Raw genomic sequence first — 25,713 nt, forward strand, 5'->3', positions numbered from 1 at the left:
AGTCCACCTGTGGTAAATTCAATTGATTGGACATGATTTGGAAGGGCACACACCTGTCTATATAAGGTCCCACAGTTGACATTGCAAAAACCAAGCCATGAGGTCGAAGGAATTGTCCGTAGAGCTCCGAGACAGGATTGTGTCGAGGCACAGATCTGGGGAAGGGTACCAAAACATTTATGCAGCATTGAAGGTCCCCAAGAACACAGTGGCCTACATCATTCTTAAATGGAACAAGTTTGGAACCACCAAGACTCTTCCTAGAGCTGGCCGCCCGGCCAAACTGAGCAATCGGGGAAGAAGGGCCTTGGTCAGGGAGGTGACCAAGAACCCAATGGTCACTCTGACCGAGCTCCAGAGTTCCTCTGTGGAGATGGGAGAACCTTCCAGAAGGACAACCATCTCTACAGCACTCCACCAATCAGGCCTTTATGGTAGAGTGGCCAGACGGAAGCCACTCCTCAGTAAAAGGCACATGACAGCCCACTTGGAGTTTGCCAAAAGGCACCTAAAGGACTCTCAGACCATGAGAAACAAGATTCTCTGGTCTGATGAAACCAAGATTGAACTTGGTCTGGAGGAAACCTGGCACCATCCCTACGGTGGAGCATGGTGGTGGCAGCATCATGCTATGGGGATGTTTTTCAGCGGCAGGGACTGGGAGACTAGTCAGGATTGAGGGAAAGTTGAACGGAGCAAAGTACAGAGACCCTTGATGAAAACCTGCTCCAGAGAGCTCAGGACCTCAGACTGGGGCAAAGGTTCACCTTCCAACAGGACAACGAGTCTAAGCACACAGCCAAGACAACGCAGGAGTGGCTTCGGGACAAGTCTCTGAATGTTCTTGACTGGCCCAGCCAGAGCCCGGACTTGAACCCGATCGAACATCTCTGGAGAGAACTGAAGATAGCAGTGCAGCGACGCTCCTTATCCAACCTGACAGAGCTTGAGAGGATCTGCAGAGAAAAATGGGAGAAACCACCCAAATACAGGTGTGCCAAGCTTGTAGCGTCATACCCAATAAGTAATCGCTGCCAAAGGTGCTTCAACAAAGTACTGAGTAAAGGGTCTGAATACTTATGTAAATGTAATATTTCCGGTTTTTATTTTGTATAAATTTGCCAAAAAAATCAGAATATCTGTTTTTGCTTTGTCATTATGGGGTATTGTGTGTAGATTGATTAGATTTTATTTTTTTAAGGCTGTAACATAACTACATTTGGAAAAAGTCAAGGGGGCTGAATACATTCCGAAAGCACTGTACGTACGGTCACTGTGGGGACGACGTCATTGATGCACTTATTAATGAAGCCGGTGACTGATATGGTAAACTCCTCAATGCCATCAGATGAATCCAGGAACATATTCCAGTCTGTGCTAGCGAAACAGTCCTGTAGCTTAGCATCCGCTTCATCTGACCATTTCCGTATTGAGCGCGTTACTGGTACTTCCTGTTTTGAGTTTTTGCTTGTAAGCAGGAATCAGGAGGATATAACATGTAGGGGTGAATTCTGTGCTCAGTCAATGATTTCGATATGAGAAACAGACCCCTTCCCAAGCCACAAACTTTTTTCTTCGGATCTACACGATTCACGTGGATGGCCTATTGAGATCAAAATGGCAAATATCGCCGGAAAACGAAGGGTTTGCATCCCTGATTAAGGATTCCAGATTTAAGCTCACTGTCAAGTAATCACTTTCCCCATCTCCATGTTACACTTTCTCTCTCGCTCTCCAGCTTCTCTCTCAGTAGGTCATCAAAGTCTTATCTTTGAGCTGATAGCATGCATGCTTCTGACTGAAGCAGAGATATTCCCTGCTCAAAGATATAAATCCTATTGGTCCACACACTGAAAAGCCCTCTTAGTCCTCTGTTAGGTCTATGGATGGAGGTCAGTATTCTAGGGGAGGGATTTGATCCTTTCATAACAGGAGTTGAGATGCATACATGTATAGAACCGTTTCTGTACTAAAATAGAACTATCAACATTGAATAACATAATACAATGTTCAGCACATCTTTTGCCCAAGGGTTAGGGCTGTCCCCGACCCCAAAAAAATCTTTGTCGACCGAAAGTAGTCTGTTCTTTCGACCAATCGATCGGTCAACATTTTAAAACGTGTATTTTTCCATATATAGACACACCTTAAGTGTTTTAATAAAATCAACTATATACATTGAGCTTGTCTGACACTTTAAGCTTACTGTTTCATGAAATAACACACAAATGACTCAAGAGGGAGCCAGAGATCTAGATAACCAGAAGAAAAATCCTTAACCTGACCATCCTCCTCTCGCTCCTGCTGGCTTTCGCAGATTCTGCTGTTACTCTCCTGAAGTTGACGGTAATAGGCGAGGAGTTGGCAACTTTCTCATTCTGTACAGCACTTCGAGATATTAGCTGATGTAAGAAGGGCTATATAAAATAAAATTGATTGATTGATTGATTGAATGCCAATTTATCTTACCATTTCTACCGATCTGCGTGCCAGTTATGATTTTCATATGCACATTTTGATGGAAAGGTTTCATTGAATTTATAATAACGTCTTTGTATCTCAAAATCATTGTCATGTGGTTAATGAAAATGATATCCAAATCTAAATGAAAATTATACAAACCTAAAAAGTAACTTCTATTGCCGTAACTATGTAAAAAATAGCCTACATAAAGCCAACAAATAAAAACATTGCAGCCTGCAGGTAGAAAATATCCTGATAAAGATAAATATCTTATAAATCACATTGGCTATGCATGGCCTGTCTGCAACGAACTTGAAACATTGTATCAACTATTAACTTGGGTCAGGCTGAAGCTTGAGCTAGCAAACTTGCAACATTGTACAAAATATTCTGGGTCCTCAGAGTTTCCTGCACCAGTGAGCTCGGGACAGACACAGCTGTAGGCTGTTTTTATGTGTTTCCACTGAATCAGAGCATGACATTTTTCCCTTTCATTCTGAGTGGTTATCGAAAGGGAGAGAGCGGGAAAGATCTTTCAAATACATTGAGGAACTATTGTCATTCTCAATGGATGTAAAAACAGACTTTGTTTGCTTGCTGTTTGAGGTGAAGAAAACATTACTTTGAGAAGCTCCACAGCTCATTAGTGGTGGTGCATTAAGCCAATCAGAAATACTATCAGACCCCCAAATGGGCACATTTACAGTGGGGGAAAAAAGTATTTAGTCAGCCACCAATTGTGCAAGTTCTCCCACTTAAAAAGATGAGAGAGGCCTCACAGAGAGGCCTCACATTATAGGATTTTTAATGAATTTATTTGCAAATAAATGAAAATAAGTATTTGGTAACTTACAAACAAGCAAGATTTCTGGCTCTCACAGACCTGTAACTTCTTCTTTAAGAGGCTCCTCTGTCCTCCACTCGTTACCTGTATTAATGGCACCTGTTTGAACTCGTTATCAGTATAAAAGACACCTGTCCACAACCTCAAACAGTCACACTCCAAACTCCACTATGGCCAAGACCAAAGAGCTGTCAAAGGACACCAGAACCAAAATTGTAGACCTGCACCAGGCTGGGAAGACTGAATCTGCAATAGGTAAGCAGCTTGGTTTGAAGAAATCAACTGTGGGAGCAATTATTAGGAAATGGAAGACATACAAGACCATTGATAATCTCCCTCGATCTGGGGCTCCACGCAAGATCTCACCCCGTGGGGTCAAAATGATCACAAGAACGGTGAGCAAAAATCCCAGAACCACACGGGGGGACCTAGTGAATGACCTGCAGAGAGCTGGGACCAAAGTAACAAAGCCTACCATCAGTAACACACTACGCCGCCAGGGACTCAAATCCTGCAGTGCCAGACGTGTCCCCCTGCTTAAGCCAGTACATGTCCAGGCCCGTCTGAAGTTTGCTAGAGTGCATTTGGATGATCCAGAAGAGGATTGGGAGAATGTCATATGGTCAAACTCAACTCGTCGTGTTTGGAGGACAAAGAATGCTGAGTTGCATCCGAAGAACACCATACCTACTGTGAAGCATGGGGGTGGAAACATCATGCTTTGGGGCTGTTTTTCTGCAAAGGGACCAGGACGACTGATCCGTGTAAAGGAAAGAATGAATGGGGCCATGTATTGTGAGATTTTGAGTGAAAACCTCCTTCCATCAGCAAGGGCATTGAAGATTAAACGTGGCTGGGTCTTTCAGCATGACAATGATCCCAAACACACCGCCCGGGCAACGAAGGAGTGGCTTTGTAAGAAGCATTTCAAGGTCCTGGAGTGGCCTAGCCAGTCTCCAGATCTCAACCCCATAGAACATATTTGGAGGGAGTTGAAAGTCTGTGTTGCCATCAATGCTCTAGAGGAGATCTGCATGGAGGAATGGGCCAAAATACCAGCAACAGTGTGTGAAAACCTTACAGAAAACGTTTGACCTGTGTCATTGCCAACAAAGGGTATATAACAAAGTATTGAGAAACTTTTGTTATTGACCAAATACTTATTTTCCACCATAATTTGCAAATAAATTCATAAAAAATCCTACAATGTGATTTTCTGGGGAAAAAAATCTAATTTTGTCTGTCATAGTTGACGTGTACCTATGATGAAAATTACAGGCCTCTCTCATCTTTTTAAGTGGGAGAACTTGCACAATTGGTGGCTGACTAAATACTTTTTTCCCCCACTGTATATGCCTACATTTGCGCGCAGGCCAGGTAGCCTATAGAACTACTTTTATGCGTAATTAGTTGCGCGTCCTAACTCAACATTGACAGGAGCGCTCCAAACAAAAGACAATGACTAAATTGAAATGACAAAACTCGTAAATGGAATGAAATAAACCAAAACTTGTTTCTCACAAGGATAGGCTGTGCGCTCTGCAAACAACGTGTCCACTCCGACAATGAGAACAGTAAAATACTGGAATAATAATATATTGAATGAATTAACAGAAATTACCGTAACCAAACAAATATTGTAGATTAGAAATTATAGGAATTAAAGGTAAAATGTACTATTGGTGATATATGTAATGTGGAATTGACAGACACTAACAATCAAATGCAAACAATTCACACAATGAAGTTATGAAACAATGAATGTGCACAAATTGGTGGGAGAGAGCGCATTCTGGAGAGATGTGCATTGTGCATTTTAGCCACACTGCCCTTCTTCTTGGACTGTGCCATCCCCGTGGCCTCCGCAATGGATTAGTTCACTGAGATGGGCGTGAATCAGACAGGTGTCTTGTGTGCCATAAAAATATATGTACAATGGGGAGAACAAGTATTTGATACACTGCCGATTTTGCAGGTTTTCCTACTTACAAAGCATGTAGAGGTCTGTAATTTTTATCATAGGTACACTTCAACTGTGAGAGACGGAATTCATTTGCATTTTATTGCATGACATAAGTATTTGATCACCTACCAACCAGTAAGAATTCTGGCTCTCACAGACCTGTTCGTTTTTCTTTAAGAAGCCCTCCTGTTCTCCACTCATTATCTGTATTAACTGCACCTGTTTGAACTCGTTACCTGTATAAAAGACACCTGTCCACACACTCAATCAAACAGACTCCAACCTCTCCACAATGGCCAAGACCAGAGAGCTGTGTAAGGACATCAGGGATAAAATTGTAGACCTGCACAAGGCTAGGATGGGCTACAGGACAATAGGCAAGCAGCTTGGTGAGAAGGCAACAACTGTTGGCGCAATTATTAGAAAATGGAAGAAGTTCAAGATGACGGTCAATCACCCTCGGTCTGGGGCTCCATGCAAGATCTCACCTCGTGGGGCATCAATGATCATGAGGAAGGTGAGGGATCAGCCCAGAACTACACAGCAGGACCTGGTCAATGACCTGAAGAGACCACAGTCTCAAAGAAAACCATTAGTAACACACTACGCCGTCATGGATTAAAATCCTGCAGCGCACGCAAGGTCCCCCTGCTCAAGCCAGCGCATGTCCAGGCCTGGCTGAAGTTTGCCAATGACCATCTGGATGATCCAGAGGAGGAATGGGAGAAGGTCATGTGGTCTGATGAGACAAAAATAGAGCTTTTTGGTCTAAACTCCACTCGCCATGTTTGGAGGAAGAAGAAGGATGAGTACAACCCCAAGAACACCATCCCAACCGTGAAGCATGGAGGTGGAAACATAATTATTTGGGGATGCTTTTCTGCAAAGGGGACAGGACGACTGCACCGTATTTAGGGGAGGATGGATGGGGACATGTATCGCGAGATCTTGGCCAACAACCTCCTTCCCTCAGTAAGAGCATTGAAGATGGGTCGTGGCTGGGTCTTCCAGCATGACAACGACCCGAAACACACAGCCAGGGCAACTAAGGAGTGGCTCCGTAAGAAGTATCTCAAGGTCCTGGAGTGGCCTAGCCAGTCTCCAGACCTGAACCCAATAGAACATCTTTGGAGGGAGCTGAAAGTCCGTATTGCCCAGCGACAGCCCCGAAACCTGAAGGATCTGGAGAAGGTCTGTATGGAGGAGTGGGCCAAAATCCCTGCTGCAGTGTGTGCAAACCTGGTCAAGACCTACAGGAAACGAATGATCTCTGTAATTGCAAACAAATGTTTCTGTACCAAATATTAAGTTCTGCTTTTCTGATGTATCAAATACTTATGTCATGCAATAAAATGCAAATGAATTACTTAAAAATCATACAATGTGATTTTCTGGATTTTTGTTTTAGATTCCGTCTCTCACAGTTGAAGTGTACCTATGATAAAAATTACAGACCTCTACATGCTTTGTAAGTAGGAAAACCTGCAAAATCGGCAGTGTATCAAATACTTGTTCTCCCCACTGTATATTTGCTACTGCTCGACAAAAAAAAACCTTGGTCAACCAACAGCCTATTGACCAAACAATCGACAAGTCGACTAATTGGAGTCAGCCCTACCAAGGGTAGTCGAAAATTCTACCTGATAGATATACACTGAGACATAGACTGACCAGGTAAATCCAGGTCAAAGCTATGATCCCTTATTGATATCACTTGTTGATGTCACAATCAGTGTAGATGAAGGGGAGGAGACAGGTTAAAGAAGGATTTTTAAGCCTTGACACAATTGAGACATGGATTGTGTATGTGTGCCATTCAGAGAGTGAATGGTCAAGACAAAATATTTGTGTCTTTGAACGGGGTATGGTAGTAGGTGTCAGACGCACCGGTTTGTGTCAAGAACTGCAACAATGCTGTGTTTTTCACGCTCAACAGTTTCCCGTGTGTATCAAGAATGGTCCAGCACCCAAAGGACATCCAGCCAACTTGACACAACTGTGGGAAGCATTGGAGTCAACAAAGGCCAGCATCCCTGTGAAATGTTTTCAACTCCTTGTGGAGTCCATGCACCAGACGAATAGAGGGGAGGTGCAACTCAATATTAGGAAGGTGTTTTTAATGTTTTGTACACTCAGTGTATATCCATATTGCTCATAGCCAATGCTTTTTGATTCACAAGAAGAACCAAGAAATAAAGGCTATAAGGTCAGTTCAGAATGCAGGCCATTAGCATCAACTATAACCTTTAACCTTAGTGACTGGGTTACGCACCTGGAAGTGGGGCTCCTGGAGGATTCGGGAGAGTTCCACTGCGCTGTCATCACGGATGCTGAGGGCGGTGATGTCACCTAAGATGTCTGTGACCAACTCCATGTTGTTGTCCTGCACCGCCTCCAGCCTCAAGTCCTCCAATCGCTCGTAGGCCTGCAGGGGTCAGAGGTGAAAGGTTATAGGGGTCACATACTGTACAGACATGGGAGAAAGTTGTACAATGGTAGATAGAGGGGTTGTAACCATTGTTGTGTGTGGTTGGGTTCCCTTGCCATTGTGTGGACTTGTGTAATATTGCCTTGTGTGGTGCTGGTGTCAGTAAGTTGAGTTGTTGAGTGAGGGTTCTGTGGTTGTATTGTGATGAGGAAGTCAAACTCATCTCTCTTGATCTTTCTCCCCCCTCTCTTTCTCTCTGTCTGTCAGTGGAGTGACAAAAACTCTCCCACTTGCCCAGAATGACCATTATGGAATATGTCAAATCAGTGCACTTATATGGGTTAGAATGCGCTTCTGTGTGTGTGCGCGTGTGTGTGTGTATCATTGGGACCATCAGGATAACCATCGGGAGGGTGTTGTGTTACGTATTAGCACACTGATAGATTAGTACCTTAGCGAGGAGCATGCTGCTGCCTGCCAGCCTGTGGTCAGTGTGTGAGTCAGTCTCTGTGTGTGAGTCAGTCTATGTGTGTGTGCTACCTTGACGTGTGACCGTACAATGGGACTCTCCATGATGCCCCTGAGGAAGATGAGGTCGATGTCTTTGGCCCCCGTGGAGGTGGGCAACTCCCCCAGGTTATCCAACACCTGCTGCATCGCTGTGGGGGGAGAGGAGAGGGGAGGGAAAGAGAGAGGTGTTAGTTACTGTAGATATGGAATACAGAGATAAAGGAGGGAGTGAGAAAGTCACGCATACTGTAGATCAGCGATGGACAACTGCCAGCCCCGCCCCCCTTTTGTAGGCCCGCGGATCAATTTCCCAAAAATTACAAATGTTTAGGAACTCTGTCGGGGTCTCAACTCACTGCTGGGTTAGAATAGTACACTCTGTCGGGGTCTCAACTTACTGTTGGGTTAGAATAGTACACTCTGTCGGGGTCTCAACTCACTGCTGGGTTAGAATAGTACACTCTGTCGGGTCTCAACTCACTGCTGGGTTAGAATAGTTACACTCTGTCGGGGGTCTCAACTCACTGCTGGGTTAGAATAGTACACTCTGTCGGGGTCTCAACTCACTGCTGGGTTAGAATAGTACACTCTGTCGGGGTCTCAACTCACTGCTGGGTTAGAATAGTACACTCTGTCGGGGTCTCAACTCACTGCTGGGTTAGAATAGTACACTCTGTCGGGGTCTCAACTCACTGCTGGGTTAGAATAGTACACTCTGTCGGGGTCTCAACTTACTGCTGGGTTAGAATAGTACACTCTGTCGGGGTCTCAACTTACTGCTGGGTTAGAATAGTACACTCTGTCGGGGTCTCAACTCACTGCTGGGTTAGAATAGTACACTCTGTCGGGGTCTCAACTCACTGCTGGGTTAGAATAGTACACTCTGTCGGGGGTCTCAACTCACTGCTGGGTTAGAATAGTACACTCTGTCGGGGTCTCAACTCACTGCTGGGTTAGAATAGTACACTCTGTCGGGGTCTCAACTCACTGCTGGGTTAGAATAGTACACTCTGTCGGGGTCTCAACTCACTGCTGGGTTAGAATAGTACACTCTGTCGGGGTCTCAACTCACTGCTGGGTTAGAATAGTACACTCTGTCGGGGTCTCAACTTACTGCTGGGTTAGAATAGTACACTCTGTCGGGGTCTCAACTCACTGCTGGGTTAGAATAGTACACTCTGTCGGGGTCTCAACTCACTGCTGGGTTAGAATAGTACACTCTGTCGGGGTCTCAACTTACTGTTGGGTTAGAATAGTACACTCTGTCGGGGTCTCAACTCACTGCTGGGTTAGAATAGTACACTCTGTCGGGGTCTCAACTCACTGCTGGGTTAGAATAGTACACTCTGTCGGGGTCTCAACTCACTGCTGGGTTAGAATAGTACACTCTGTCGGGGTCTCAACTCACTGCTGGGTTAGAATAGTACACTCTGTCGGGGTCTCAACTCACTGCTGGGTTAGAATAGTACACTCTGTCGGGGTCTCAACTCACTGCTGGGTTAGAATAGTACACTCTGTCGGGGTCTCAACTCACTGCTGGGTTAGAATAGTACACTCTGTCGGGGTCTCAACTTACTGCTGGGTTAGAATAGTACACTCTGTCGGGTCTCAACTCACTGCTGGGTTAGAATAGTACACTCTGTCGGGGGTCTCAACTTACTGCTGGGTTAGAATAGTACACTCTGTCGGGTCTCAACTCACTGCTGGGTTAGAATAGTACACTCTGTCGGGGTCTCAACTTACTGCTGGGTTAGAATAGTACACTCTGTCGGGGTCTCAACTCACTGCTGGGTTAGAATAGTACACTCTGTCGGGGTCTCAACTTACTGTTGGGTTAGAATAGTACACTCTGTCGGGGTCTCAACTCACTGCTGGGTTAGAATAGTACACTCTGTCGGGGTCTCAACTTACTGCTGGGTTAGAATAGTACACTCTGTCGGGGTCTCAACTTACTGTTGGGTTAGAATAGTACACTCTGTCGGGGTCTCAACTTACTGCTGGGTTAGAATAGTACACTCTGTCGGGGTCTCAACTCACTGCTGGGTTAGAATAGTACACTCTGTCGGGGTCTCAACTTACTGCTGGGTTAGAATAGTACACTCTGTCGGGGTCTCAACTTACTGCTGGGTTAGAATAGTACACTCTGTCGGGGTCTCAACTTACTGTTGGGTTAGAATAGTACACTCTGTCGGGGTCTCAACTTACTGCTGGGTTAGAATAGTACACTCTGTCGGGGTCTCAACTTACTGCTGGGTTAGAATAGTACACTCTGTCGGGGTCTCAACTTACTGTTGGGTTAGAATAGTACACTCTGTCGGGGTCTCAACTTACTGCTGGGTTAGAATAGTACACTCTGTCGGGGTCTCAACTTACTGTTGGGTTAGAATAGTACACTCTGTCGGGTCTCAACTTACTGCTGGGTTAGAATAGTACACTCTGTCGGGGTCTCAACTTACTGCTGGGTTAGAATAGTACACTCTGTCGGGGTCTCAACTTACTGCTGGGTTAGAATAGTACACTCTGTCGGGGTCTCAACTTACTGCTGGGTTAGAATAGTACACTCTGTCGGGGTCTCAACTTACTGCTGGGTTAGAATAGTACACTCTGTCGGGGTCTCAACTTACTGCTGGGTTAGAATAGTACACTCTGTCGGGGTCTCAACTTACTGCTGGGTTAGAATAGTACACTCTGTCGGGGTCTCAACTTACTGTTGGGTTAGAATAGTACACTCTGTCGGGGTCTCAACTTACTGCTGGGTTAGAATAGTACACTCTGTCGGGGTCTCAACTTACTGCTGGGTTAGAATAGTACACTCTGTCGGGGTCTCAACTTACTGCTGGGTTAGAATAGTACACTCTGTCGGGGTCTCAACTTACTGCTGGGTTAGAATAGTACACTCTGTCGGGGTCTCAACTTACTGCTGGGTTAGAATAGTACACTCTGTCGGGGTCTCAACTTACTGCTGGGTTAGAATAGTACACTCTGTCGGGGTCTCAACTTACTGCTGGGTTAGAATAGTACACTCTGTCGGGGTCTCAACTTACTGCTGGGTTAGAATAGTACACTCTGTCGGGGTCTCAACTCACTGCTGGGTTAGAATAGTACACTCTGTCGGGGTCTCAACTTACTGTTGGGTTAGAATAGTACACTCTGTCGGGGTCTCAACTTACTGCTGGGTTAGAATAGTACACTCTGTCGGGGTCTCAACTCACTGCTGGGTTAGAATAGTACACTCTGTCGGGGTCTCAACTTACTGCTGGGTTAGAATAGTACACTCTGTCGGGGTCTCAACTCACTGCTGGGTTAGAATAGTACACTCTGTCGGGGTCTCAACTTACTGCTGGGTTAGAATAGTACACTCTGTCGGGGTCTCAACTTACTGTTGGGTTAGAATAGTACACTCTGTCGGGGTCTCAACTTACTGCTGGGTTAGAATAGTACACTCTGTCGGGGTCTCAACTTACTGCTGGGTTAGAATAGTACACTCTGTCGGGGTCTCAACTTACTGCTGGGTTAGAATAGTACACTCTGTCGGGGTCTCAACTTACTGCTGGGTTAGAATAGTACACTCTGTCGGGGTCTCAACTTACTGCTGGGTTAGAATAGTACACTCTGTCGGGGTCTCAACTTACTGCTGGGTTAGAATAGTACACTCTGTCGGGGTCTCAACTTACTGCTGGGTTAGAATAGTACACTCTGTCGGGGTCTCAACTTACTGCTGGGTTAGAATAGTACACTCTGTCGGGGTCTCAACTTACTGCTGGGTTAGAATAGTACACTCTGTCGGGGTCTCAACTTACTGCTGGGTTAGAATAGTACACTCTGTCGGGGTCTCAACTCACTGCTGGGTTAGAATAGTACACTCTGTCGGGGTCTCAACTTACTGCTGGGTTAGAATAGTACACTCTGTCGGGGTCTCAACTTACTGTTGGGTTAGAATAGTACACTCTGTCGGGGTCTCAACTTACTGTTGGGTTAGAATAGTACACTCTGTCGGGGTCTCAACTTACTGCTGGGTTAGAATAGTACACTCTGTCGGGGTCTCAACTCACTGCTGGGTTAGAATAGTACACTCTGTCGGGGTCTCAACTTACTGCTGGGTTAGAATAGTACACTCTGTCGGGGTCTCAACTTACTGTTGGGTTAGAATAGTACACTCTGTCGGGGTCTCAACTTACTGCTGGGTTAGAATAGTACACTCTGTCGGGGTCTCAACTTACTGCTGGGTTAGAATAGTACACAAGGTGCAATTTCTAAATGTGGTTGTGCATCAGCAGTTTTACTCTTGTTATTATGTCAGTCACTGACAATCACTCAATTAGCCCATGTCAGCTCATTTATTTTAGATTGTTAAGTTAGTTTAGCGGCCAGCTGTCTAAACTTGTAGTAATCATGGTGGAATTCCCGACCGGAGAGCCCCCCAACTGTCACTCTCACCCAGATATCATATTAAAAACTGCAAACATTTCTCTCTGCCCCATGGCAAAATGAATAGAATTGCATGAAATTAGCTAACGTGTAGAATTGCACCAAACTTGCTTTAAACTGCAAAATGTTCTCTACGCCCCATGGCAAAATGTGTAGAACTGCAGGAAATTAACTCTAAAACCACTGTCAAGAGGCGGGCCACTAAGATGTTTTGCTCACAAGGTGACAAAATTACGCTTAGGGCCCCCAAAAGGCTAGGACCGGCTCTGACTCCATGTGTGGGTATGGATGTGGGTATGCAGACCCGCGAGACACTGCGGCCCCTCATGATGAGTTCAGATTTTTTGCGGCCATGACTGTAGTTCATTCACTTTATTTCAGTGTAGTTCTATAGACCAGTCCCATTCACTGCAGTTGATAGATCACAGCAATCAAAACCGTGCAATTCAGTCAGACAAATTAAAATAAAACAAGGACACAAATCAGTTTCTCTGTAGTTTGGTTTCGAGCTGAAGCTCGTCCATCGGCCCTTGTAAATGAGACAATCAATATCTAACAGGTTTTTATCCCACACGTTCTTCAATGAAGAAATACTTAAATCCATAAGTCCACTAGACAGAATGGTTTGATACATTTATATCTTCTTCCAATTATCTACATCTCAGTCCCATCCTGAGCTGAAGACTCCTCTGACCCTGTGTGTCCTCTCTTGTTCTGTGTTCTGACAAGGAGAGAGTTGTGGACTAGGCAAATATCAGGGAGCTAGGACCTTGACCCTAGGGTCTCAAAGCCCCTGTAAGCCCCTGTAATACACTTACAGCCCTGTGGAGGTGTGTGTGTGTGTGTGTGTGTGTGTGTGTGTGTGTATTCATATGTAAAGCCGTGAAGAAAATGAAGCCCTCACATTTTCTCCTCCACTCTCGCTCTCCTTCCTTCTACCTGTCTCTCGCTCTCCTTCTACCGGTATCTCTCTCCTTCTACCGGTATCTCTCTCCTTCTACCGGTATCTCTCTCCTTCTACCCGTCTCTCTCTCCTTCTACCCGTCTCGCTCTCCTTCTACCCGTCTCGCTCTCCTTCTACGCGTCTCTCTCTCTCCTTCTACCCGTCTCTCTCTCTCCTTCTACCCGTCTCTCTCTCTCCTTCTACCCGTCTCTCTCTCTCCTTCTACCGGTATCTCTCTCCTTCTCTACCGGTATCTCTCTCCTTCTACCGGTATCTCTCTCCTTCTACCGGTATCTCTCTCCTTCTACCGGTATCTCTCTCCTTCTACCCGTCTCTCTCTCCTTCTACCCGTCTCTCTCTCCTTCTACCCGTCTCGCTCTCCTTCTACCCGTCTCTCTCTCTCCTTCTACCAGTCTCGCTCTCCTTCTACCCGTCTCGCTCTCCTTCTACCCGTCTCGCTCTCCTTCTACCCGTCTCGCTCTCCTTCTACGCGTCTCTCTCTCTCCTTCTACCCGTCTCTCTCTCTCCTTCTACCCGTCTCTCCCTCTCCTTCTACCCGTCTCGCTCTCTCCTTCTACCCGTCTCGCTCTCTCCTTCTACCCGTCTCGCTCTCTCCTTCTACCCGTCTCTCTCTCTCCTTCTACCCGTCTCTCTCTCTCCTTCTACCTGTCTCTCTCACCTACCTGTCTCTCTCTCTCTCTCCTTCTACCGGTATCTCTCTCCTTCTACCGGTATCTCTCTCCTTCTACCGGTATCTCTCTCCTTCTACCCGTCTCTCTCTCTCCTTCTACCCGTCTCTCTCTCTCTCCTTCTACCCGTCTCTCTCTCTCCTTCTACCCGTCTCTCTCTCTCCTTCTACCCGTCTCTCTCTCTCCTTCTACCCGTCTCTCTCTCCTTCTACCCGTCTCTCTCTCTCCTTCTACCCGTCTCTCTCTCCTTCTACCCGTCTCTCTCTCTCCTTCTACCCGTCTCTCTCTCTCCTTCTACCAGTCTCTCTCTCTCCTTCTACCAGTCTCTCTCTCTCCTTCTACCAGTCTCTCTCTCTCCTTCTACCAGTCTCTCGCTCTCCTTCTACCCGTCTCTCTCTCCTTCTACCCGTCTCTCTCTCTCCTTCTACCAGTCTCTCTCTCTCCTTCTACCAGTCTCTCTCTCCTTCTACCAGTCTCTCTCTCCTTCTACCCGTCTCTCTCTCCTTCTACCCGTCTCTCTCTCCTTCTACCCGTCTCTCTCTCGTTTCCCTTGCTACTCTTGCTCTACGGTCTTGGCTATAGTATAATACAATAATAGAAGTATAATAATATATTCATATGTTGGCTTTATAGAAAGGGATCTCTTTCTAAATATCATAGGCATTCATGTGGATGATGGAAATGTCTATTTCACTTAGACCCGAAGTCTAAAAATGTCAACTCAAGCAGTCAACTCTAATTTAAACCATGATCTGTAGAGGTATTTTTAGCACTTGTGTGCGTGCGTGCGCCCACCCACACAGGGAACTGCCAAAATAAAGGAAACACTTGAGTAAATGAGGACTACAAAGTATATTGAAAGCAGGTGCTTCCACACCGTTGTGGTTCCTGAGTTAATTAAGCAATTAACATCCCATCATGCTTAGGGTCATGTATAAAAATGCCCAGTTGCCCATTATTTTGGCTACCATGACTAGAAGAGATCTCAGTGACTTTGAAAGAGAGGTCTCAAATGAGCATAGGGGGGTTTAAAGGGTGTGTGTGTGTGTGTATGTGTGTGTCTGTGTCTCAGTCACCAGATCTCAACCCAATTGAACACTTATGGGAGATTCTGGAGCGGCGCCTAAGGTAGCGTTTTCCACCACCATCAACAAAACACTGAATTATGGAATTTCTCATGGAAGACTGGTGTCACATCCCTCCAATAGAGTTCCAGACACTTGTAGAATCTATGCCAAGGTGCATTGAAGCTGTTCTGGCTCGTGGTGGCCCAACGCCCTATTAAGACACTTTATGTTGGTGTTGCCTTTCTTTTGGCAGTTGCCTGTACATACACATGCATAACTTTTCGTTAGATCATGCATATGAAAAAGAGTTTGTACTCATTCACACACACTGTGGTGAGAAAGGGTCATAAGCCTATGTGATCAGGCGGAGGTGCCACGTCAGAAATAGCTGACTAAGAAAGTGACAAGACTATAGAAACCACACCCAAACGCTTAAAAACATGCTTTATGTATTTATGTTAAAGGCCTTGTGTGAGTCATGGAATTTTAATAAGGGGACAACTGTAAACATATTTGGAGTAGACTTTTCACCATAGTTTTATGATAACAAAATGCCCATGAAAAAAACTTCAAATTATATCCACACATTTACAGTACATAGACCCATACAGAGTATACACTAAACAGAAGTGTATAAAAACACACTCATACTCTAACTCTAACTCATACTCATAGTCTAACTCATAGTCATACTCATAGGCATACTCATAGTCTAACTCATAGCCTAACTCATACTCTAACTCTAACTCATAGTTTAACTCATACTTTAACTCATAGTCTATCTCATAGTCTAACTCATAGTCTAACTCATAGTCTATCTCATAGTCTATCTCATAGTCTAACTCATAGTCTAACTCATAGTCTAACTCATAGTCTAACTCATAGTCTAACTCATAGTCTATCTCATAGTCTATCTCATAGTCTAACTCATAGTCTATCTCATAGTCTAACTCATAGTCTAACTCATAGTCTAACACTAATTCATAGTCTAACTCATACTCTAACTCACAGTCTAACTCACAGTCTAACTCACAGTCTAACTCACAGTCTACCTCTAACTCATATTCAAACTCATAATCTAACTCTAACTCATAGTCTAACTCATAGTCTAACTCTAACTCACAGTTTAACTCACAGTCTAACTCTTACTTTAACTCATAGTCTAACACATAGTCTAGCTCATAGTTTAACTCACACTCTAACTCATAGTTTAACTCACAGTCTAACTCTTACTTTAACTCATAGTCTAACACATAGTCTATCTCATAGTCTAACTCATAGTCTATCTCATAGTCTAACTCATAGTCTAACTCATAGTCTAACACTAATTCATAGTCTAACTCATACTCTAACTCACAGTCTAACTCACAGTCTAACTCACAGTCTAACTCACAGTCTAACTCACAGTCTACCTCTAACTCATATTCAAACTCATAATCTAACTCTAACTCATAGTCTAACTCATAGTCTAACTCTAACTCACAGTTTAACTCACAGTCTAACTCTTACTTTAACTCATAGTCTAACACATAGTCTAGCTCATAGTTTAACTCACACTCTAACTCATAGTTTAACTCACAGTCTAACTCTTACTTTAACTCATAGTCTAACACATAGTCTAGCTCATAGTTTAACTCACACTCTAACTCATAGTTTAACTCACAGTCTAACTCATACTTTAACTCATAGTCTAACACATAGTCTAGCTCATAGTTTAACTGATACTCTAACTCCAACTCATAGTTTAACTCATAGTCTAACTCTAACTCATAGTTTAACTCACAGTCTAACTCTAACTCATACTCTAACTCCAACTCATAGTTTAACTCATAGTCTAACTCTAACTCATAGTCTAACTCATAGTCTAACTCATAGTCTAACTCATAGTCTAACTCAGGGGTGTCAAACGTCCGGCCCACGGGCCGGATCAGGCCCGCAAACGGGTTTAATCCGGCCCGCGAGATGATTAAAAAAAAAAAAAGAAAAAAACATTTTTTATTTTATTTTATTTTTTTGTAAAGTATAAAAAGGCGCTGCAATTTTTCAATAAAATAAACTGCTGTTCCAATTGCGTCCACTGGATGGCGCAATAGCAATTGTGTTAAGCAAGCAAACTGTTTATACCGGGGCAGAGCAAGTAGGTCAAGCACGTGCAGCCAATGAGCTACTTTGTTTTGCCCGCGATATTTATTACGGCTTCTACTTTTAACATTATGTGCTTTGGCACCTCATTGCCCCAATATGTCTCTGTCAAAAAAGAGAAAAAGTGGACGCAGAGTGCAGAGTGTTCCAAGAAAAATGGTCATCCTATTTATTCACGGAATTGAATGGGAAAGCTGTATGTTTGGTGTGTTCAGAGCATGTTGCAGTGCTGAAAGAATATAACCTTCGTCGCCACTATGTGAGTCTTCATGCCGACAAATATGACAACTTTCAAGGACAGCGGAGATGAGAGAAGGTGAATGAACTGTTGGCGGGTCTGAAGAAACAGCAGTCTGTGTTTACTCACAGCCGAGACATCAGTGACGCTGCAGTGAAAGCTAGCTACCTCATTGCTAATGAAATCGCAGTGGCTTCAAAACCATTTAGTGAGGGTGAATTCGTAAAAAACATGCATGATGAAGGCAGCGGAGATTGTGTGCCCTGAAAAGCGGCAGGCTTTTGCAAATATCAGCCTGACAAGAAACACAGTTGCAGACAGGATTTCCGATCTTTTAGTGGATTTGGACAGCCAGTTGAAGCAAAAAGTAAAGTCATTTATTGCGTTTTCGGTTGCAATTGATGAAAGCACGGACATTACAGATGTTGCACAACTGGCCATTTTCATCCGGCGGAGTTGATGACACATTGACCGTCACCGAGGAGTTCGTGGAGTTGGTGCCGATGACAGATACAACGACAGCAGCTGATATTTTTACCGCACTCGTCGGCGCGCTGGACAGGGTCGGAGTGGACTGGTCCCGCGCTGTCAGCCTGGCTACAGATGGTGCGCCCTCAATGATCGGGAAAAAAGCAGGCGTTGTGACAAAGTTCAGAGAGAAAGTGCAATCTGCAAATGGAGGACGTGATTTTTTGACTTTTCACTGTATTTTTGCACCAGGAGGCTTTGTGTTGCAAGTCATTAAAGATGGATAACGTCATGAAGGTGGTCATCCAAACTGTTAATTTCATCCGATCCAGAAGCCTGAATCACCGTCAGTTTGACAGCCTTCTCAGAGAGAAAGACCACATCTATGGCCTGCCATACCACACTGAGGTAAGATGGTTAAGCCGAGGTGCTGTGCTGAGGCGTTTCTTTGATTTACGAGAAGAAATTGAACAGTTCATGGAAGAAAAGGGCAAACCAGTGGTAGAATTTCATTCCGCAGAATGGATGCAGGACCTTGCATTTATGGTGGATGTTACAGAGCACCTGAATAACTTGAACAAACAGCTGCAAGGGCGCAACAAAGTTGTCACGCAGTATTATGACAGCATACGTTCTTTCAAGTTGAAGCTGTCATTGTGGGAGACGCAACTTGCCGGTGGTGATGCAGCTCACTTCCCCTGTCTGAAAAATGTGTGCGCGACCCAACATGTGGCAGACATGAAGCGGTTCAAAGATAAAATAACGGGACTGTTACGGGAGTTTGAGCAACGCTTTCAGATTTATGTTTATATGTTTTAGAAATGACACCCTGATATAGTTCTGTGATATACTTCTGTGAATCACTGAGGCATTGTGTGTTTGTGTGTTCTTTGTCCTCAGAACTTTCAAATAACTTGAGGTGTTTTATGATTAATAGTGATGTTGTGCTTTTGGACACTGTCCTCAGGCTCCAGCTTTATGTTTATATGTTTTTATGTTGATGTGCTATTGTTTTTAATTGCTTTTATTGTATTTGTATATTTAACCTATTCTTGACTCTGTGGTTCTTGCACTTGTTTGGGGAACAGGATTTCATTATTTTTATCTACATTTCTGCCTGAGAAATGACACCCCGATATAGTTCTGTGATCTGTGAAACAGTTCTGTTAATCACTGAGGCATTGTGTGTTTGTGTGTTCTTTTTCTTTAGAATTTTCAAATAAACTTGACGTGTTTTATGATTAATAGTGATGTTGTGCTTGTACTATTTTGGACACACTGTCCTCAGGCTCCAGCTTTATGTTGTATGTTGATCGTATTAAAACAAAGAAAACAATCTGAAGTTGTTGTTTTTAAGTTATATATACCATGATTTTTCCGGTCCGGCCCACTTGGGAATAGATTTTCCTCCATGTGGCCCCTGAGCTAAAATGAGTTTGACACCCCTGGTCTAACTCATAGTCTAACTCATACTCTAAGTCATACTCTAAGTCATACTCTAACTCATAGTCTAACTCATAGTCTAACTCATAGTCTAACTCACAGTCTAACTCACAGTCTAACTCTAACTCATACTCTAACTCATAGTCTAACTCATACTCTAACTCATAGTCTAACTCTAAGTCATAGTCTAAGTCATAGTCTAAGTCATAGTCTAAGTCATAGTCTAAGTCATAGTCTAACTCATAGTCTAACTCATAGTCTAACTCACAGTCTAACTCACAGTCTAACTCACAGTCTAACTCACAGTCTAACTCATAGTCTAACTCATAGTCTAACTCATAGTCTAACTCACAGTCTAACTCACAGTCTAACTCACAGTCTAACTCACAGTCTAACTCACACTAACTCTAACTCATACTCTAACTCATAGTCTAACTCATACTCTAACTCATAGTCTAACTCATAGTCTAACTCATAGTCTAACTCATAGTCTAACTCATAGTCTAACTCATAGTCTAACTCATAGTCTAACTCATAGTCTAACTCATAGTCTAACTCACAGTCTAACTCACAGTCTAACTCACAGTCTAACTCACACTAACTCTAACTCATACTCTAACTCATAGTCTAACTCATACTCTAACTCATAGTCTAACTCATACTCTAACTCATAGTCTAACTCATACTCTAACTCATAGTCTATCTCATAGTCTAACTCATAGTCTAACTCATAGTCTAACACTAATTCATAGTCTAACTCACAGTCTAACTCACAGTCTAACTCACAGTCTAACTCACAGTCTACCTCTAACTCATAGTCAAACTCATAATCTAACTCTAACTCATAGTCTAACTCATAGTCTAACTCTAACTCACAGTTTAACTCACAGTCTAACTCTTACTTTAACTCATAGTCTAACACATAGTCTAGCTCATAGTTTAACTCACACTCTAACTCATAGTTTAACTCACAGTCTAACTCATACTTTAACTCATAGTCTAACACATAGTCTAGCTCATAGTTTAACTCATACTCTAACTCCAACTCATAGTTTAACTCATAGTCTAACTCTAACTCATAGTTTAACTCACAGTCTAACTCTAACTCATACTCTAACTCCAAATCATAGTTTAACTCATAGTCTAACTCTAACTCATAGTCTAACTCATAGTCTAACTCATAGTCTAACTCAGGGGTGTCAAACGTCCGGCCCACGGGCCGGATCAGGCCCGCAAACGGGTTTAATCCGGCCCGCGAGATGATTTTGAAAAAAAAAAAAAACATTTTTTATTTTATTTTATTTTTTTGTAAAGTATAAAAAGGCGCTGCAATTTTTCTATAAAATAAACTGCTGTTCCAATTGCGTCCACTGGATGGCGCAATAGCAATTGTGTTAAGCAAGCAAACTGTTTATACCGGGGCAGAGCAAGTAGGTCAAGCACGTGCAGCCAATGAGCTACTTTGTTTTGCCCGCGATATTTATTACGGCTTCTACTTTTAACATTATGTGCTTTGGCACCCTCATTGCCCCAATATGTCTCTGTCAAAAAAGAGAAAAGTGGACGCAGAGTGCAGAGTGTTCCAAGAAAAATGGTCATCCTATTTATTCACGGAATTGAATGGGAAAGCTGTATGTTTGGTGTGTTCAGAGCATGTTGCAGTGCTGAAAGAATATAACCTTCGCCGCCACTATGTGAGTCTTCATGCCGACAAATATGACAACTTTCAAGGACAGCGGAGATGAGAGAAGGTGAATGAACTGTTGGCGGGTCTGAAGAAACAGCAGTCTGTGTTTACTCACAGCCGAGACATCAGTGACGCTGCAGTGAAAGCTAGCTACCTCATTGCTAATGAAATCGCAGTGGCTTCAAAACCATTTAGTGAGGGTGAATTCGTAAAAACATGCATGATGAAGGCAGCGGAGATTGTGTGCCCTGAAAAGCGGCAGGCTTTTGCAAATATCAGCCTGACAAGAAACACAGTTGCAGACAGGATTTCCGATCTTTTAGTGGATTTGGACAGCCAGTTGAAGCAAAAAGTAAAGTCATTTATTGCGTTTCGGTTTGCAATTGATGAAAGCACGGACATTACAGATGTTGCACAACTGGCCATTTTCATCCGCGGAGTTGATGACACATTGACCGTCACCGAGGAGTTCGTGGAGTTGGTGCCGATGACAGATACAACGACAGCAGCTGATATTTTTACCGCACTCGTCGGGCGCGCTGGACAGGGTCGGAGTGGACTGGTCCCCGCTGTCAGCCTGGCTACAGATGGTGCGCCCTCAATGATCGGGGAAAAAGCAGGCGTTGTGACAAAGTTCAGAGAGAAAGTGCAATCTGCAAATGGAGGACGTGATTTTTTGACTTTTCACTGTATTTTGCACCAGGAGGCTTTGTGTTGCAAGTCATTAAAGATGGATAACGTCATGAAGGTGGTCATCCAAACTGTTAATTTCATCCGATCCAGAAGCCTGAATCACCGTCAGTTTGACAGCCTTCTCAGAGAGAAAGACCACATCTATGGCCTGCCATACCACACTGAGGTAAGATGGTTAAGCCGAGGTGCTGTGCTGAGGCGTTTCTTTGATTTACGAGAAGAAATTGAACAGTTCATGGAAGAAAAGGGCAAACCAGTGGTAGAATTTCATTCCGCAGAATGGATGCAGGACCTTGCATTTATGGTGGATGTTACAGAGCACCTGAATAACTTGAACAAACAGCTGCAAGGGCGCAACAAAGTTGTCACGCAGTATTATGACAGCATACGTTCTTTCAAGTTGAAGCTGTCATTGTGGGAGACGCAACTTGCCGGTGGTGATGCAGCTCACTTCCACTGTCTGAAAAATGTGTGCGCGACCCAACATGTGGCAGACATGAAGCGGTTCAAAGATAAAATAACGGGACTGTTACGGGAGTTTGAGCAACGCTTTCAGATTTATGTTTATATGTTTTAGAAATGACACCCTGATATAGTTCTGTGATATACTTCTGTGAATCACTGAGGCATTGTGTGTTTGTGTGTTCTTTGTCCTCAGAACTTTCAAATAACTTGAGGTGTTTTATGATTAATAGTGATGTTGTGCTTTTGGACACTGTCCTCAGGCTCCAGCTTTATGTTTATATGTTTTTATGTTGATGTGCTATTGTTTTTAATTGCTTGTATTGTATTTGTATATTTAACCTATTCTTGACTCTGTGGTTCTTGCACTTGTTTGGGGAACAGGATTTCATTATTTTTATCTACATTTCTGCCTGAGAAATGACACCCCGATATAGTTCTGTGATCTGTGAAACAGTTCTGTTAATCACTGAGGCATTGTGTGTTTGTGTGTTCTTTTTCTTTAGAATTTTCAAATAAACTTGACGTGTTTTATGATTAATAGTGATGTTGTGCTTGTACTATTTTGGACACACTGTCCTCAGGCTCCAGCTTTATGTTGTATGTTGATCGTATTAAAACAAAGAAAACAATCTGAAGTTGTTGTTTTTAAGTTATATATACCATGATTTTTCCGGTCCGGCCCACTTGGGAATAGATTTTCCTCCATGTGGCCCCTGAGCTAAAATGAGTTTGACACCCCTGGTCTAACTCATAGTCTAACTCATACTCTAAGTCATACTCTAAGTCATACTCTAACTCATAGTCTAACTCACAGTCTAACTCACAGTCTAACTCACAGTCTAACTCTAACTCATACTCTAACTCATAGTCTAACTCATACTCTAACTCATAGTCTAACTCTAAGTCATAGTCTAAGTCATAGTCTAAGTCATAGTCTAAGTCATAGTCTAACTCATAGTCTAACTCATAGTCTAACTCACAGTCTAACTCACAGTCTAACTCACAGTCTAACTCACAGTCTAACTCATAGTCTAACTCATAGTCTAACTCATAGTCTAACTCATAGTCTAACTCACAGTCTAACTCACAGTCTAACTCACAGTCTAACTCACACTAACTCTAACTCATACTCTAACTCATAGTCTAACTCATACTCTAACTCATAGTCTAACTCATAGTCTAACTCATAGTTTAACTCATAGTCTAACTCATAGTCTAACTCATAGTCTAACTCATAGTCTAACTCATAGTCTAACTCTAACTCATACTCACATTCTAACTCATAGTCTAACTCATAGTCTACCAACAAAACACAGTTCCAAACCAGACCATCAATTACACCCACACAACCATTAAATCATCCCCTTGATTACAGTTCACCCACTCACTCACACACACAGAGACATAATCCCCCTTTCAAACTCTCCTATAGACACAAACACACACAAATTATACTGTCCATGACTCCATTACAAAGACCACACACACACGCACGCACGTAAGCACGCACACACGCAGTCGCCAGACAGACAGACGAACAGCATGCAGTATTTTTTCCCCTGCTGATTTTGTACGTTTGCCCACTGACAAAGAAATGATCAGTCTATAATTTTAATGGTAGGTTTATTTGAACAGTGAGAGACAGAATAACAACAAAAAAGAAATCCAGAAAAACTCATGTCAAAAATGTTATAAATTGATTTGCATTTTAATGAGGGAAATAAGTATTTGACCCCCTCTCAATCAGAAAGATTTCTGGCTCCCAGGTGTCTTTTATTCAGGTAACGAGCTCAGATTAGGAGCACACGCTTAAAGGGAGTGCTCCTAATCTCAGCTTGTTTCCTGTATAAAAGACACCTGTCCACAGAAGCGATCAATCAATCAGATTCAAAACTCTCCACCATGGCCAAGACCAAAGAGCTCTCCAAGGATGTCAGGGACAAGATTGTAGACCTACACAAGGCTGGAATGGGCTACAAGACCATCGCCAAGCAGCTTGGTGAGAAGGTGACAACAGTTGGTGCGATTATTCGCAAATGGAAGAAACACAAAATAACTGTCAATCTCCCTCGGCCTGGGGCTCCATGCAAGATCTCACCTCGTGGAGTTGCAATGATCATGAGAACGGTGAGGAATCAGCCCAGAACTACACGGGAGGATCTTGTCAATGATCTCAATGCAGCTGGGACCATAGTCACCAAGAAAACAATTGGTAACACACTACGCCTTGAAGGACTGAAATCCTGCAGCGCCCGCAAGGTCCCCTTGCTCAAGAAAGCACATATACAGGGCCGTCTGAAGTTTGCCAATGAACATCTGAATGATTCAGAGGAGAACTGGGTGAAAGTGTTGTGGTCAGATGAGGCCAAAATCGAGCTCTTTGGCATCAACTCAACTCGCCGTGTTTGGAGGAGGAGGAATGCTGCCTATGACCCCAAGAACACCATCCCCACCGTCAAACATGGAGGTGGAAACATTATGCTTTGGGGGTGTTTTTCTGCTAAGGGGACAGGACAACTTCACTGCATCAAAGGGACGATGGACGGGGCCATGTACCGTCAAATCTTGGGTGAGAACATCCTTCCCTCAGCCAGGGCATTGAAAATGGGTCGTGGATGGGGTATTCCAGCATGACAATGACCCAAAACACACGGCCAAGGCAACAAAGGAGTGGCTCAAGAAGAAGCACATTAAGGTCCTGGAGTGGCCTAGCCAGTCTCCAGACCTTAATCCCATAGAAAATCTGTGGAGGGAGCTGAAGGTTCGAGTTGCCAAACGTCAGCCTTGAAACCTTAATGACTTGGAGAAGATCTGCAAAGAGGAGTGGAACAAAATCCCTCCTGAGATGTGTGCAAACCTGGTGGCCAACTACAAGAAATGTCTAACCTCTGTGATTGCCAACAAGGGTTTTGCCACCAAGTAGTAAGTCATGTTTTGCAGAGGGGTCAAATACTTATTTCCCTCATTAAAATGCAAATCAATTTATAACATTTTTGACATGCGTTTTTCTGGATTTTGTTGTTGTTATTCTGTCTCTCACTGTTCAAATAAACCTACCATTAAAATTATAGACTGATCATGTCTTTGTCAGTGGGCAAACGTACAAAATCAGCAGGGGATCAAATACTTTTTTCCCCTCACTGTAGCTACCCACATTCCCCACATAAAAGTGTGACTTCACACACACTTGCAAGTTCACCCTAAAGGCACACACAACTGTCTGGTGTGTGTGTGTGTTGGGG

At 43.6% G+C, this 25,713-nt stretch overlaps 1 protein-coding gene across 5 annotated transcripts in view; it reads right to left on the reverse strand.

Annotated features, from left to right (window-relative positions):
• LOC121566150 (protein PALS2-like) overlaps positions 1-25,713 on the reverse strand; it is a 68,977-nt gene that overhangs the window by 15,119 nt on the left and 28,145 nt on the right. For 4 of the 5 annotated variants that reach the window (XM_045226393.1, XM_045226394.1, XM_045226395.1 and 1 more), the window contains 2 exons: positions 8,239-8,357; positions 7,543-7,695 (listed from right to left, as the gene is read on the reverse strand). In XM_045226393.1, coding sequence (XP_045082328.1) covers positions 7,543-7,695; positions 8,239-8,355 — 270 coding nt within the window. In that variant the 5' untranslated portion in view covers positions 8,356-8,357. The remainder of the gene's footprint in view (positions 1-7,542; positions 7,696-8,238; positions 8,358-25,713) is intronic. The other variant, XM_045226392.1, reaches the window with a different exon arrangement.

The sequence above is a fragment of the Coregonus clupeaformis genome, chromosome 17 (assembly GCF_020615455.1).
Source record: "Coregonus clupeaformis isolate EN_2021a chromosome 17, ASM2061545v1, whole genome shotgun sequence".
In the NCBI taxonomy this organism is placed as follows: domain Eukaryota; kingdom Metazoa; phylum Chordata; class Actinopteri; order Salmoniformes; family Salmonidae; genus Coregonus; species Coregonus clupeaformis.